This window comes from Centroberyx affinis, unplaced genomic scaffold (assembly GCF_046629955.1).
Source record: "Centroberyx affinis isolate AG114_WGS23_722 - 3 ecotype Tasmania unplaced genomic scaffold, CSIRO-AGI_Caff_v1 ptg002406l_1, whole genome shotgun sequence".
Classification (NCBI taxonomy): Eukaryota; Metazoa; Chordata; class Actinopteri; order Beryciformes; family Berycidae; genus Centroberyx; species Centroberyx affinis.
Genome location: NW_027280656.1, coordinates 208519 through 225561, shown reverse-complemented (window position 1 = coordinate 225561; position 17043 = coordinate 208519). Strand labels below are relative to the sequence as shown.

At 44.6% G+C, this 17043-nt stretch overlaps 1 protein-coding gene and 1 pseudogene across 1 annotated transcript; both read left to right on the top strand.

The window, feature by feature from the left end:
• Positions 1-574: 574 nt before the first annotated feature.
• Positions 575-4508, top strand: LOC139656201 (ovarian cancer G-protein coupled receptor 1-like). The gene is made up of 3 exons (XM_071533704.1): positions 575-715; positions 1382-1569; positions 3956-4508. Exons 1-3 carry the CDS (start codon positions 575-577, stop codon positions 4506-4508), a joined length of 882 nt encoding a protein of 293 aa, XP_071389805.1.
• Positions 4509-13176: 8668 nt separating this feature from the next.
• Positions 13177-16558, top strand: LOC139656200 (G-protein coupled receptor 4-like; annotated as a pseudogene).
• Positions 16559-17043: the final 485 nt, after the last annotated feature.

The window sequence follows — 17043 nt, the reverse complement described above, 5'->3', positions numbered from 1 at the left end:
ATATGCCTGTTTCATTCGTTTATCAATTCTGCTTTTAATGAATTCCTAAATTCTTTATTACTGTTATTGTTATTTGTAGTAGTAACAGTAGTATTAACAGTAGTGAATAGCATGATGTCTATTCAGCCTGAGGAGCCACATGCTCCCTTGGAGATTTGATATCCGAAATCTCTCAGATATACAACTAACCTTTTCTCTTGCTTTTCCTTTTCTGGTATTTATTATTTATTCCTGATGATTCTAATTTGCCATAGCATTGCATCTCAGTAAAACAACTTTTGTTTCCTCTTCCTCATGTCTTAAGTTCCTTCCACAAGAACGCTGTATTAGAAAGTGCAGCTGCCGCCTAGATGCCAAGTCCCTTTCTTCTGTGGTTTTATTAACTATGTTATCTATTGTTTAGCAGTGAGGACATGTTTATGTGAACTTATGTCTCCTCAACAATTTGGGGAACACTATGTCTCTGGTAGCAGTAGCAGTAGTGGAGGTAGTAAGAGAAGTGTTGAGTAGAGGCTAAGAAACCCTCCACCTTTCCCTGACCTGCTCTCCCCAACAACAGGTCTCACTCTGAAGAATGGAAGCTTTGCACAACAACACAACCTTAAAGAACGACACATATGATGACTTCTCAACCGCTGTACATGTGACAACATGGATCGTCATCTCCATCGGCCTTCCTTTGACCTTGCTGGCCATCTATGCTCTGGTTTCCCTGGTGCGATAATTATGATTGAGATCTATTAATTTGTGTGTGTACTTGTCTATCTTTGTCTATCAGTCTTTCTGTTATTTATCTATTCATGATGTCACATGCAGGTGTGTGAATTATGATTGAGATCTTTTCATTTGTCTCTGTGTCTATCTGTTTGTCTCACTATCAGTTATTTATCTATAGTCAATGAAAGGTGATTCAGTTTTTTTCAAGCACTACGTTCATTTATTTTCTACCCACTTATTCCTTTTCTGATTCACTAGAGACTGGAGCCTTTCCTACTAGATTCATAGCTACAGGCAATTTAGTGTCTTTGAAATGTAGGAGGAAACCTCCGCTGTGACAGGGAGAACATGCAAACTCCTCACAGCAGGGCAGGGAATCAAACCTGCGTCCTTCCTCCTGTGAGGAAACAGTGCTAACCACTGATCCACCGTGTCAGCCCTGTTAAGCACTACAGTGTAGCATTTTATTAAATCATCTTTATTCTGTCAAGTTCTGCTTATTGTTTCATCCAAGCCTTGATTCACATATTTCATTTATTTGTGTCTTTGTTCAACCATTATTTCATCTACACATCTATGCATTCATTAATTTATTTGTGCATTTCAAATACATATATTTCTACTTTCTCAGGTCATTCAGTTCTTTCTACCACTGTTCCTGTAGGTGCGAGGCGGCCAGGTTGCTCCGATCTACGTCATCAACCTCCTCGTCTCCGACCTCATCCAGCTCTGCTGCATGGTCGTCCGGGAGGCAGCACCCTTGGGACTCACCCGCTCTCTTTTCTCTTATCTTTTCTACAACATGGGGATAACAGCCAGTGTTGGCTTCATGGTGTGTGTAGCCCTGGAAAGGTAGCTAACCATCTGTGTGCGTTTGTGTGTTTCCTAAGCATCTATCTATCTATCTATCTATCTATTTCTATGCTGCGTTCAAATTCTGTTCGAAATATTGTAATTACGGCTAGAGTGTAATTGAACAGCCCAATAAAGTGGTAAACACAAATGGGAAAGTTGAATTTTACATGATATCCAAGTTACATTACAATATGAATTACATAACTGAATATTCTCCTCTAGTATCTCTGTACCACTTGGTTTTACAAATAGTCACCAAAAAAGCTGCTTGTTTCAGAGTGTGTTTTGTTATTTCAGACTAAAAACTACTTGAATTCACGATGAGACATTGAAAGCTTTCAAACTTCAAACATTCAAACTTGAAAGTATGAGTTTAAAAGGAGCACATGAAGGCAGCAATACATAAAGTTTCCTTTCTGTTGACTCAACAATATAATTATAATTATAGTTAATATAATGCATTTAATAATAATAATAATAATAATAATAATAATACAGTTAATTTGTAATGCACTTTTCATGACAAGTAAATCTCAAAGTGCTACAGAGTAAAAAATAAAACAGATGCATAAAAACAGATAAAACTGGAAGGGCACTCGGAGAGTGCAGACCTCCGCCAAGGTTCATGCTATTATTGCTTGTAGTGGAGATAATAGTAATAGGCTCAGACTGGGCGCTAGTTAGGTGTTTGTCACTAGGTTCACCCCGGGGGTGTCGGCCAGAACACCACTTAAGGTCACAGTTTCCAGAGTATGGATAAATAAAGAGCTGAGAGGTAGATATGTGGGTGACTTCCTTTCTTTACTTCTCCTTTGCAGCAACACATACAAGTATTCCAGTGCTCATGCAATAACAACTGGATGTTATGGTTGTGGTTTCCTATGAAGAAGGAATAACAAAATACAACTGGATGAAGAATAACAAACATATACATACATTAATTTCACCCATATGCATTAATATGCATGATATTACCGACTTAATATAAACAGTAATTGTAAACAAATGAAGTAATCAAATGACTACAATTACACTTCTCTCTCTCCTTTACACTATCACAGAAACAAAAACAAACCCAAAACACTCATTACACGGGTTTCTCAGACATATTAACACTGTGATAAGTTACTACTAATGTTGACATAACACTTCCTGTTGTTTATAATTCGTGTTAAATCCGTATTTTAGCTTAATCATAAACCACTCTCAACAGTACCAATAACAGGTAATAAATGTATGAACATGTTCTAAACTCGACATGACATATTTCAATCCGACGTGCTAAGTCAGGTAAGCTGACGGCCATAACTAGCGTGCATGAAACCGGCTATCATTAGCGTAGTGATCACATGGCGAGCACCTAGGCTCCGACTTCTCCTTCACATTAGCTAACAGAAGTTATCTATAGCTGCATCAACACAAGGAAATACAATACCACATCGAATGCAGCGGATAAATACTCACTCTTTCATTCACGCACAGATCGCTTGTAATAAAGTTATTGCACTGCACAACCGTCGCCCATCACTTGATTGAAGCACATGACCTTTTTACTGTGTGACGTCAGTTACGATATAACACCATCAGGTAGGTAGGCTCACCCTATAAAATTATCAGCACTGGATAAACAGATACCTAACAGCACATCAGACATAGAATCCCCATACGGGCAACAGTACTTAATACTCTAACTTGTAACTTTGGGGCCTTTTCTACATTGCTTGTTCGTGAGTCGGATCCGGATCCGCTCCAAAATTTAATGGGTTCTTCCTTGGCCCATGCTACACCCTTCCACAAAGTTTCATGAACATCGAGCAAGTAGTTTTTCCGTAGTCCTGCTAACAGACAAACAAACAGACAAACAAACAAACGGCACCGAAAACATAACCTCCTTGGCGGAGGTAATGGACTAACAGCAAAGATCATTAAAAGCAACACAAAGGAAAAAAAGGCCTGATTAAAAAGGAAAGGTTTATAGACAATGCATAAAAACAAAGAGATAAAAACAACAACACAAAGTTAAGGAAAGGCTCTGTTAAAAAGGAAGGTTTTTAGGCCCCATTTAAAAGCACTTGTTGGATCACTGCATTTGGTTTGTATTGTGTATTGCTATTTAAATGTATTCTAACCTATTTAAAACATGTGTCCACTAAATGTTCTGCTTGTCCAGAATCCTGAAATCTTACCAGCCATGTTGGCCGGCAAAAAAAATCTCTAAAAGAAAACCTGGACGTGACTGATGGGCCAGTTGCCTTACACTGCGTACTTCACAATAACAATGCTGAAACAATATATAATTCAGCCTATCTATCTATCTATCTATCTATCTATCTATCTATCTATCTATCTACCTATCTATCTATCTATCTATCTATCATTACAGGTATTTGATCATTGCCTGCCCACTGTGGTACCGCTTCAGACGCACCATCAAGTTCTCTCTGGTGGTCTCCTTCATGGTCTGGGCCTGCTCCATCATCCTCATCATTGTCATCTATTTTGTGAGGCACTTGTCGCTCATCCTCCTCTCCATCTTCGTCATCCTTCCCTTCCCCCTGCTCATCTTCTTCCTGGCTGGGACCCTTAAAGCTCTGTCTGCTTCCATCGCTGTCCCCCCTGAGGAGAAACGACGAATCATGGGAGCCTTGGTTCTGGTGCTGCTTAACTACACGCTGCTGTTCCTGCCCACGATCATTTGGGTCCTGGTGGCAGCAATAAGTTGGATTTCCCTCACTTTTCATCCTACATACAAACTACGTTTTATCTTAGTCCAGTTCAGTCCTCTTGTGGACTTGGTTCTGTATGTTTTCATGAAGAAAGGAGCCGTAGACAAGCTGCTGGCCTGCCTGTGTCGGTGCAGGATGACCAGAGAGCAAGAGCAGGGACAGATCAACACCGTGAATGACGATACCACAGAGAGGGTCAGCTCCGTGTAGGAAGAGGAGGAGAGGGAGAGAGAGAAGGGGGAGGGAGGGGGAAGAAATGGAGGGAAAAGAGGAGGTGAAGAGAAGAGATGGGAGGAGCCTCCCACCACCTAGAGTAGAGTCACTGATAACTGTTGGGAATGTGACACCTGAGAGTTGAGTTAGGGGGAGCAATTTTTGTCCAGGGGGGTTGGTGGTACCAACCTCTGTCTGTTTTTTTTGTCTATTTGTCTCTCCATCCATCCATCACACATGATATGTCACAGTGTCCACAGACTGGATGTTGGTGAAATTTAGGGGAATAATGATCTCAGCCCTGCATCTTCATAATTACACTGATTAGCCCAAGAGTGGATGCTACAATTACACATCAAAACTGAACATTTTAATAACCAGTCCCACATCACATGTTTGAATTATATGAAATTTGGTCTTTTAATCCCCTGGGAACTGTTGTCCATGCTTTTATTTTGTCACATCTGGACTATTGTAACTCCCTGTGCACCTGTCTCACTCAGAAGAGTAGATCCAGATTACAGTGAGTCCATAATGCTGCAGTCAGACTCTGAACAGGAACTAAGAAGAGACAGCTTATTACCTGTATTTTAGCTTCACTTCATTGGCTCCGACTGAAAATTAGGATTGATTGTAAAATCTTACTGAGCACATTTAAGACACGCTTTGGACAAGTGTAGTAGTAAGTAGTAGTAAGCCGTCCCGGTGGGGATCCCTATTTGCCTCAGCCCACCCAAGGTTTCTTTTCCTACTAGGTTTTTCTTGGGAGTTTTTCCTTGTGTGCATTTAGGGTCTAAGGCTGGGGTGCCAGGTACGTTAGGCTATGTAGAATAGGTAGATTGTTTGTCTTGCTAAATCTGCTCTTGCCTACCTGTGTGTTTTTGCTATGTTTGTCCTACATAACTTTGTTCACCATTGATTGTGTTTAGTTAGACCTAGCTAGACACATTCTCTGTAAAGTCCTCTGAGACATGCTTGTGACAAAGGGCGATATAAATAAACTTGACTTGATGTGTATAGCTACAGTATATCTCTAAGCTTTTAACCCCTTATGGGCAACCTGAGATCCTCAGGCAGCGCTCTTTTAATTGTTCCACAGTCTAGGTTGAAGACTAATGGTGCTTTCAGTCTACGGGCTACAAAGCAACAGGAAGTCATTCGTTTTCAATGGAAGCCGTCGACATGAAGCTACAAACACCAGAGCGTAAAATGTAGCAGTGCGTCGGGCGAGCGCAGCTACAAACTGAAGTTCAGCTGGCTTCAACTTTTTTCCACGCGGTGAAGCGCAAACAAATCAAGGTAGTGTAGGGTCGTTATATATTTAAGTTATTATTGTTTACTTGATGAATTAAAAGAACGAGTTTTTGCCAAATAAAATAAAAACTAGACAAATGCAACATTATCATACTGATAACGACAGTCTGACATTATCAGTTGGTGCAGCACTTTTCTGCTCCGTTGGCAACAGTGTAGCTTGGTACACCAGACCGTTCTGTAGCTTTTGCAGCCCGTGGTCTGAACGCACCTTAAGGGAGACGGAGCTTCCTCCATCAGGCTCTGAGGCTCTAAGACCTGCTGATAAGATAAAGCTAGGCCCATTCATCTGCAGTTACTGTTTATGTTTTTAACTACTGCTCAAAAATAGATTTCATTTTTTATTTTGTATTGTAAACCAAGTTTAATTGTAATTCTGTATCTATAAATAAAGTTCCTTATTATTATCATTATTGTTATCATCATTATCATCATTATTATTATTAGAATTTTGAAAATAAAGCTTGGTCCAGATATACCAGATGTATTTCTTCTTGTTCACAGGAATGGTTTTAGCATTTTAAAAACAGATTTACACAATTTTATGAAAAGCTAGGCCCATATTCCTCACATTATTTATTGCTCACATTTTTTATTTTGTAAACCACATTAACTTGTTTGTATTTCTACATCTATAAATAAAGCTTGTCATTATTATTATTATGATTTTTATCTTTATCTTTATCATTATCATTATCGTCACCATTATTGTTTTGAAAATAAAGCTTGGTCCAGAGAAATTTCTTCTTGTTCATTCTTGTTCCCATTCATTTGAATGAAGCCATGAAAATAGACTGAAAACTGACATTTAACATGTTTTTGAACAGATTCAAAAACAGATCACACTACTGTGACTTTCAGTTGATGTTTGGTCTTACTTTTTAGAACGCCATTTTGCCAAATAGCATTTTTATTGATAGAAGAGAACATTCACTAGCAAGGACCACACCATCAACAAGATGTGTTTAAATGATTTATTGAAGGAAGACTGATGAGCATGGTTTCTGGTAGCTGAATGCGTTGTGGGGAGGCTTCGTAGGGAATCCGCCGCGGCACCCGGGCCACGACGGACCCACAAGGGGGAGGAAGGAGAGGGAGAACAGGAAGAAAGAATAGGGCGGGGGGGAGGGGCGAAGAATACGAGAGCGAAAGGGGAAGAGAGGGTTAGGATGGTATTTAAGGGATGCCGGAAGAGGCGCGGTTGAGGTGTGGTCCTGCTCCTGAAACTCGCTAGGTAAGCTTCAATTCACTAGCAAGGACCACACCATCAACAAGATGTGTTTAAATGATTTATTGAAGGAAGATTGATGAGCATGTTTCTGGTAGCTGAATGCGTTGTGGGGAGGCTTCGTAGGGAATCCGCCGCGGCACCCGGGCCACGACGGACCCCCAAAAACCTCCAGTTACTTAAGGAGATAAGATTGGGCGGATATGAGATCTTTGAGATCTGAACGGATGTAGCGGTGATATGTTTGGGAGGACCAACGGCCCATGAGTTGAATGAAGTGTTCTGGGATGCCATTGCGGGAGGCTGAAGTGATGGCTCCGATCCTGAAGGAGTGTCCGGAGTAGTGAACGGGAGAAATGGTGGACAAGGAGAGTACGTGGCGGAGGTGATGGTGGAACCAAAATCAAGTAGCCACTCGTCTGGATTCGGAGACGAAGAGAGGATCTGAAGATGTTATGCTCTGGGATTTCCGGAACGCCGAGTAGTCTGCGAGGGTCTGGAAGGGATTCAGTGGCGATTGGACTTTGAAGTAGAAGACGGGTGTAGGCTGACCGGATTGATTGGTTTTGGTTCGCTTTAGGTGGAATACCATGGTGTCTTCTGAGAAATATGACAAGTCTGAAATGCAAGCGTGGTGGCGCGGGTCGAAGTGGACGGTTGAGGCGGTGAATTCAGAGCATCTGAAGAAAGCGAGTAGTAATATGGCTTCTAGGGTTCGAGCTACGTGGGGAGTGCCGTATCCGGAGCGGATGGTGTGGATGCAGGCTGACAGCAAGTCGGCAGTAAGAAGAAGGCGGTGAGGATTTTTTGCTGGCTCTTGACGTAGGAGTCCTTTGAGGAGCGAAGTTATCTGAGGATGGCTGGAGGCTAGGCTCGGACTGCCGGTTATGAGTTTGGAGAAGAAGCTGATGCCGCTAAGATAAACTTTGATGGTGTGTGTTTTGATGGCCATCACGGAATGGGAATAGGTAATGAAACTAGTCAGGGTGACGAGATCGAACGACGGGAAGGTTATGTTATGCTGGACGTGAAAGTGACAGAAACTTTCCAAGCTGTCCAGTAGGATGATAGGGTTGTGGGTGATAGGCTGTTGATGATGGAGTTTTGGGATTCGACGATCAGGGGTATTAGGGCAGGATTTACGAGTTGAAAGTCGATGGCGTTGGAGTGGCCGGGAACATCGGCTGCGCGGAGAATATATTGGTGTGTAACAGAGTGCCGGACGAGGCGGCGCATGAACGGCATGATGGATGGAGAGTTGGAGCGTCCTTTGTTGATTATGTCAACAACTACGAGGTTGTCTGAGTAAATAAGGATGGCCTTGCGGGACCATTCGTGACCCCACGGAATGGCGGTGGCTATTATGGGGTAGATTTCGAAGAGAGCGGAGGAAGCGACCTGGCATTCGTTTGCAAGCTCCGGGGCCATTCTGCTGCGAACCATCTTCCGCTGTAGAAACCCCCAAAACCGGCATCTGTGTACAGATTGATGTCATGCGGGTGAGTCAGATGGTCATCATAAGAGAAGGTGATCCTGTTTCAGTTGGCGAGGAGGTTGAGCCACAGACGGAGTTTGGCGTGGCTTGGACTGTCCCGGGAGATGGAGGTCAAGAGAGATGGGGCGGAAGAAGCGATGGCTAGCAGGTGAGAGATAAAGGCCCGCCCTTGTGGAATGATGCGAAGGGCGAAGTTGGGATGGCCTAGGAGGGAGAGACGTTGGCGTTTGGAGCAGCACGGGGCGAGCAGGAAATTGGAGATCAGAAGGCTGATTCGATTGAGCTTTTTTCGACTGGGAGAGAAGCCTGAAACAGAATTGTGTCAAGAGTGATTCCTAGGAACTCAAGGGATGTGGAGGGGCCCTCCATTCTCTGCAGACAGGGGAACCCCGAGGTCGGATAAAACCAGAGTGAGTATAAAGTCAGAGTGACCAGGCCGGAAGAAGGTGGCGATGAGGGAGGGGAAATGCACGTAAGGCACGTATGGGCTGCACGGGCAGCGAAGATGCGACAGTAAGTTTCGGTGTCGAGAATACCCCAGTATGTGGCCTTGTTGAATTGCAGAAGGCGGCGGCTTCGGAGGCAAAGTGGGTGTGATATTAGTAGAAACCGTTGCCTCCAAAACGGAGGGCCAGATTAAGGACGGTGGCCATATAGTCGTACAGTTCCTGGCGGCGGGTGGGAAATTGTGAACAAAGAACGTCTCTGTAGAGAGAGAAGGCGTAGGCGAACTCGGTGGGTGTAAGCTCTCTGGAACGGGTGGGTGTTCCCTCTTTCAGGCGGAGAAGGGTGCCTTCATGTCCTTCGAGGAATCTATCGACGGGTAGTTGGTGGAGGGAAGGCATGAGAAGGAGTGCAAGGTCTATGTAATTACCATCGATGATTTGTTTACATAGATTAGCGGGAACCGGAGAAGGACGGGAGGCGAAGGTATAAGGAGGACGAATGGGAGGATTAGCCATAGGCAAGGTGAAGTTGACGGTTGCCTGCTGGGCTGGAATGGTTTGAGAGAGGAGATCGGAGTTAGGTGCAGCAGGAACTTGCTGCAGCGAGAGCTGTGGAAGAAGCTCGGTGCCAGCATCCCGGTGCTGGAAGCCCCGGCTAGAGCGAGCTGCTGCGGTTGCTGGAAGCGGGCGGCGGGAGGCGCCGGCATCCCGGTGCCGGAAGCCCCGGCTAGAGCGAGCTGCTGCGGCTGCTGGAAGCGGGCGGCGCCAGCATCCCAGTGCCGGAAGCCCCGGCTAGAGCGAGCTGCTGCGGTTGCTGGAAGCGGGCAGTGGGAGGCGGCGGCATCCCGGTGCCGGAAGCCCCGGCTAGAGCGAGCTGCTGTGGTTGCTGGAAGCGGGCGGCGCCGGCATCCCGGTGCCGGAAGCCCCGGCTAGAGCAAGCTGCTGCGGTTGGTGGAAGCGGGCGGCGGGAGGCGCCGGCATCCCGGTGCCGGAAGCCCTGGCTAGATCGAGCTGCTGTGGTTGGTGGAAGTGGGCGGCGGGAGGCGCCAGCATCCCGGTGCCGGAAGCCCCGGCTAGAGCGAGCTGCTGCGGTTGCTGGAAGCGGGCGGCAGGGGGCGCCGGCATCCCGGTGCCGGAAGCCCCGGCTAGAGTGAGCTGCTGCGGTTGCTGGAAGCGGGCAGCAGGGGGCGCCGGCATCCCAGTGCCGGAAGCCCCAGCTAGCGCGAGCTGTTGCAAATGCTGGAACTGGATGGCGGGGGGCGCTGTGTCATTTGCCCTGGATGGTGTAGGCTGTCGGTCCTGGTGATGAGAACCTAGATGGGAGGTGGAGGGTCCTGGAACTCCGGTGTCGGGCACTCCAACTGACGTGGCTGATTGTGCAAGATATTGACGGGAGGTGGTTGCTGAAACCCTGGTGTTATGTGGTCTGGCTGGTGATCCAATTTGTTGCTTTTGTTGCCGCACTTTTTGCTGCTTTTGAGCTGGAAGGCTGACGTCGCGACGTGTCGTTGGGGTGCGCGTGATGATGTCACCCGGAAGAGCGCTGTGATGGAGCAGGGTAGGGGAAAGGTAAAGAGTGGAGCTGGCATCCCGGTGCCAGTGACGTTCGCTGAGGGGGGAAGCTGTTGGGAGGAGAGAGGAAGGGTTGAGTGAGGACCTGGCATCCTGGTGCTGGAGGCGTTCATTGTGGGAGGAAGCTGCTGAGATGGGGGGAAAAATAGGGTGAGCAACTGGCAACCCGGTGCTGTTCGTTGAGGGAGGAAGCTGCTGAGATGGGGGGAAAAATAGGGTGAGCAACTGGCAACCCGGTGCTGTTCGTTGAGGGAGGAAGCTGCTGAGATGGGGGGAAAAATAGGGTGAGCAACTGGCAACCCGGTGCTGTTCGTTGAGGGAGAAAGCTGCTGAGATGGGGAGAGAATAGGGAGAGCAACTGGCAACCCGGTGCCGTTCGTTGAGGGAGGAAGCTGCTGAGATGGGGGGAAAAATGTTGTTGCTCTCTCGCTACACCGGAGGGCTCTTCCTCGGATGGATGGAGTTCTGGGATTGTAGCTTCTGGGTGGAGGAGACCGGATTTTTGAGCGATGGTGTGGTTGACTCTCTGGAGTGTTGCCGACATCCATTGAGGTTGCTCGGGTCTCGGGTGCAACCAGGAGGTTTTCGGTGTCGGTTGCTGGGTGTTGAGGTGAATCTTCCGGCTGAAAGGCCTGAGCGGAATGGACGGAACCGGACGGAGCCGGGAAGAAGAGGTCGTCGTCGGACGGGCTGAGGCACAGGTGATCCATCGGGCGTGACTCCCGGAGAGGAGAGGTGAGTAAAGTCTGGTATACTTTTCGATGCTGGCCTATGCCTAGCTTGGCTTGGTGTGGCAGTATGCGAGCTGTCAAACGTTCCGCACGTAAACGAGAACGAAGCGCAGAATACGAGAGCGAAAGGGGAAGGGTTAGGATGGTATTTAAGGGATGCCGGAAGAGGCGCGGTTGAGGTGTGGTCCTGCTCCTGAAACTCGCTAGGTAAGCTTCAATAGCGGAGGAATACCACTTATGGGCAGTAAAAATCTGAATGCTACAAACTCGTCCAGCTGCATCCGATCTTGGTGAGTAGTTTATATTCTGGTTTACATGGTGGTTAAGTGCAGAGTAACCCCCATGTTAAAACTAAGTGGAATATTTCTTTAAATTTTATGCCGCAGTAAGCTGAATTCTATCAGTATTATCCTGTAGCCTCTTGACACAGGACACATGGTGTATGAGTTCATAGCCAGAGTTCAGCCACAGTAGTTTCAATAGCAGGTAATACTGATAACAGCGCAGCTTTTTGTTATACTTCATGTCTCAATTTTTATATTTGATGTCGCAGCATGGCAAGTTTATAGCGAGCAATGTAATTTAACTGCAGTCAACTTTTCTTGAGGCAGTGATACACAGAGCAGCTTTTTGTGGCGGCTCTAGAAAGCAGCAGTGTTGCATCAGCAGGAAATTTACCAGGAAATGTTTGAAATTTTTGACTTCTTGTCTCACTTTGTTGCTTAGATCGTTATCCATCTACGTTCAATTAGTTTAGTTTAGTTTAGTTTCTACGGTCAGAGCCACAGTGCCACCAAAATAGATCAATAAAGATATTCCTGTGACCTCAGAGTAATCCTGTATGATACAGAAGTGCTAGAACTAAGAGCCAGGGAGAAAAGGTACAAACTTTTTGTTTCTTTTCTAAACATGACAGGAGGATTTTTAATACGAATACCAGAGGAAGATGGACATGATGAAATCAAACATCAATTTGTATCTTATTGCAGGAAATGCATGTTAAATCTTACCAGTCCTACCAAGAAGCTGTTATCTTAGAAGCAGATGTAGATAACCAGGAAGCTGCTGTGGGGGATTATTCACACTATAACTGCTGAAGGTTGGCTGTTTGGATGCAGATGAAGAAACAGCGGACCTTGGCAGATGCAACACATTCAGGTTGTAGTCCAGCAGCTTTCAAAACGTACATTTATGTTTTATTATTTAGCATACAAGAAATTTCATGTTGTCACTTCTTATAACATATTTTTTTATAGATAGGCTTAAATGTAGTTTGTTCTTTTTACCTGTTTTAGTCCTGCTGTATATGCCTGTTTCATTAGTTTATCAATTCTGCTTTTAATGAATTCCTAAATTCATTATTACTGTTATTGTTATTTGTAGTAGTAACAGTAGTATTAACAGTAGTGAACAGCATGATGTCTATTCAGCCTGAGGGGCCACATGCTCCCTTGGAGATTTGATATCCGAAATCGCTCAGATATACAACTAACCTTTTTTCTTGCTTTTCCTTTTCTGGTATTTATTATTTATTCATGATGATTCTAATTTGCTATAACATTGCACCTCAGTAAAACAACTTTTGTTTCCTCTTCCTCATGTCTTAAGTTCCTTCCACAAGAACGCTGTATTAGAAAGTGCAGCTGCCGCCTAGATGCCAAGTCCCTTTCTTCTGTGGTTTTATTAACTATGTTATCTATTTTTTTAGCAGTGAGGACATGTTTATGTGAACTTATGTCTCCTCAACAATTTAGGAAACACTATGTCTCTGGTAGCAGTAGCAGTAGTGGAGGTAGTAAAAGAAGTGTTGAGTAGAGGCTAAGAAACCCTCCACCTTTCCCTGACCTGCTATCCCCAACAACAGGTCTCACTCTGAAGAATGGAAGATTTGTACAACAACACAACCTTAAAGAACGACACTGGAGTTTTTGTCGGGGTGGAGCGTTTCTTCCCAGCTGCCTTACATGTGACGGCATGGGTCGTCATCTCAATCGGATTTCCTTTGACCTTGCTGGCCATCTCTGCCCTGTACTCCCTGGTGCGAGAATTATGATTGATATCTATTAATTTGTCTGTGTACATGTCTATCTGTTTGTCTGACTATAACTTTATAGGCAGTGAAAGGTGATTAGGTAGTTTTCAAGCACTACATTCATTACACTGGGTTTTTGTCTGTATGTCTGCTTGTCTGCGTGTCACTAACACACATAACTTGCTCCGCTCAGTGTTGTACTTTGCAAATATTTACAAAGGCAAGGACCTGCACTATTGTTTTTTCCTCCGACCCTAACCCAAAGATTGCTGGCGCAGTCCACTGAACATGTCGCAGTAAGATCCTATTGGACTGGCACCACCTTGTTGTTTCGAGGTTATGTCCCATGTCCCAAGCTTTGTACAACAACACAACCTTAAAGAACGACACGTATGATGTTGGCGAGACATTTTTTTTCTTCCCAGCCACCTTACATGTGACGGCATGCATCATCATCTCCATCAGCCTTCCTTTGACCTTGCTGGCCATCTGTGCTCTGGTTTCCCTGGTACAATAATTATGATTGAGATCTATTAATTTGTCCATGTACCTGTCTATCAGTCTATCTTTGTCAATCAGTCTTTCTGTAATTTGTCTATAGGCAATGAAAGGTGATTCAGTACTTTTAAGGCACTACATTCATTTATTTTCCACCCATTTAATCCTTTTCTGATTCACTAGAGACTGGAGCCTTTCCTAGTAGATTCATAGCTACAGGCAATTTAGTGTCTAATCCACCTGACTTGCATGACTTTGAAATGTAGGAGGAAACCTCCGCTGTGACAGGGAGAACATGCAAACTCCTCACAGCAGGGCAGGGAATCAAACCTGCGTCCTTCCTCCGATCCACCGTGTCGGCCCTGTTAAGCACTACAGTGTAGCATTTTTATTAAATCATCTTTATTCTGTCAAGTTCTGCTTATTGTTTCATCCAAGCCGTGATTCATGCATTTCATTTATTTGTGACTTTATTGTAACCATTATTCATCTACACGTCCATGCATTCATTCATTGATTTGTGCATTCTGTTATTCCACATATCTTTTATGCACTCAATGATTATTTCATTCTTTTCATTCAAATGCATTTATTTTTTTATTTTTTACCACTGTTCCTGTAGGTGCGAGACGGCCATGTTGCTCCGATCTACGTCACCAACCTCCTCGTCTCCGACCTCATCCAGCTCTGCTGCATGGCCGTCCAGGTGGCAACAACCAGGGACTCACCAACTATGTTTTCTCTTATTTTATCCACAATATTGGGGTGGCGGCTAGTCTTGGCTTCATGGTGTGTGTAGCCCTGGAAAGGTAGCTAACCATCTGTTTGTGTTTATGTGTTTCCAACACATCTATCTATCTATCTATCTAGTAGACCTAAATGATACTGGAGAAAAATGGCATTGCAATATTTTTTGGTTTTTGCAATATATATTGCAATATTAAAAAACATGAGTTACAGAATTCCACCAGATATACGCAGCTCTTAACTTCAATAGCTCTATTTGAAAAGCATTAATCACTGTAGCAATGATTAGGGTTGTCGTGTATGTGGATATTTGGTGATTTGATTAGTTAGCCTGTAGTTCACCCTTGTGTCAGTTGAAACACCGATGAAGTTAATATTAAACAAATAAACATGTTAAAATATCAACTGCATAACTAATGTGAATATTCTCCACTTTATTCTGCTGTTTCAGCACAAAGTAGCTCTGTACCACTTGATTTCTAAACTAGTCACCAAAAAAACGACTTTTGTTTCAAGGTCTGTTTTGTTATTTCTGACTAAAAAGTACTTGAATATAATATGAGTTGTATTATATAGACCATATATATATATGTATATAGACCAAGTTTCCTTTCTGTTGACTCGACTCGTGAATATAATGCATTTGTTAGATCACTGCATTTGGTTTGTATTGTGTATTGCTATTTAAATTAATTCTAATTATTTAAAGCTACACTAATGGGATTTTCCAACCACTAGGTGGTGACAGAAACCGCAACACATTTGTAAACTCACACAGCAAAACTACTGGGCGACGGAAGCCCTTAAGGACAAACCGTGCATAAAGGCTAATGGCTAAAATAAACATACATATGGAGAAATAGCCGCCGGTTACGAGTCTCGCTTTGCCAGATTTTTCTCCCGCTGAAGGTTACAAGTCCCACAATGACAAATGAAGAGGTAGGTAGCAAGTTTACTAGTTGAACAAGTTTACTCGCTCGCTTCATCGATTCCGCCAATACGAGAATTTTTTTCAGGAATGGGAGGGGGAGAGTGCCGCTTTCAAACAGTGAGGGAGGAGACAACCTCGTTTTAAAAAAAGGAAAAGCTGCTGAATGGGTCGGGAGGAGCATCGATTCGGTCCGAGTTTGACAACAAGCTTTAGAAAAGGAGTGAAAATAACAGGGCTGGTCCGCATGTGTGGCTATTTGTTTATATCATTACGTCTCACTGAAATCTCCACATACAGCACACGTTAGTTTCAGGATTGGATATAGGGTCTTAAATCGCTTATTGCAGGTTTAAAAGATGTGTCCTAAATGTTCTGCTTGTCCAGAATCCTGAAATCTTACCAGCCATGTTGGCCGGCAAAAAAAAAATGTCTAAAAGAAAATGTGGACGTGACTGATGGGCCTACTATCTATCTATCTATCTATCTATCTATCATTACAGGTATTTGGTCATCGCCTGCCCACTGTGGTACCGCTTCAGACGCACCATCAAGTTCTCTCTGGTGGTCTCCTTCATGGTCTGGGCCTTCTCCATCGTCATCATCATTGTCATCTATTTTGTGATGGACTTCTTGGGTGCAATGATCCTCCTCTCCAGCTCTCTCCTCCTCCCCTTCCCCCTGCTCATCTTCTTCCTGGCTGGGACCCTCAAAGCTCTGTCTGCTTCCATCTCTGTCCCCCCTGAGGAGAAACGGCGAATTGTGGGAGTCTTGGTTCTGGTGCTGCTTAACTACACACTGCTGTTCCTTCCCACGATCATTTGGTTCTTGACGGCAGCAACAAGATCATCTGGCCCAATTTCCAATCATGACCTGCGTTACATCTTCATTCGGTTCAGTCCTCTTGTGGACTTGGTTCTGTATGTTTTCATGAGGAAAGGAGCCGTAGACAAGCTGCTGGCCTGCCTGTGTCGGTGCAGGATGACCAGAGAGCAAGAGCAGGGACAGATCAACACCGTGAATGACGATACCACAGAGAGGGTCAGCTCCGTGTAGGAAGAGGAGAGGGAGAGAGAGAAGGGGGAGGGAGGGGGAAAAGATGGAGGGAAAAGAGGAGGTGAAGAGAAGAGATGGGAGGAGCCTCCCACCACCTAGAGTAGTCACATCTGGACTATTGTAACTCCCTGTACCCCTGTCTCACTCAGCAGAGTAGATCCAGATTACAGTGAGTCCATAATGCTGCAGTCAGACTCTGAACAGGAACTAAGAAGAGACAGCTTATTACCTCTATTTTAGCTTCACTTCATTGGCTCCCAGTGAAAATTAGGATTGATTTTAAAATCTTACTGAGCACATTTAAGACACATTTTGGACAAGTGTATAGCTACAGTATATCTCTGAGCTTTTAACCCCTTATGGGCAGCCTGAGATCCTCAGGCAGCGCTCTTTTAGTTGTTCCACAGTCTAGGTTGAAGACTAATGGTGCTTTCAGACTACGGGCTACAAAGCAACAGGAAGTCATTCGTTTTCAATGGAAGCCG

Excerpts from the sequence above, each read along its gene's own strand:
- LOC139656201 (XM_071533704.1), top strand. The coding sequence starts at position 575 with ATGGAAGCTTTGCACAACAACACAACCTTAAAGAACGACACATATGAT. Across the intron at positions 716-1,381 it reads TCTATGCTCTGGTTTCCCTG|GTGCGAGGCGGCCAGGTTGC; the intron begins GTGCGATAATTA and ends CTGTTCCTGTAG. Across the intron at positions 1,570-3,955 it reads GTGTGTGTAGCCCTGGAAAG|GTATTTGATCATTGCCTGCC; the intron begins GTAGCTAACCAT and ends CTATCATTACAG.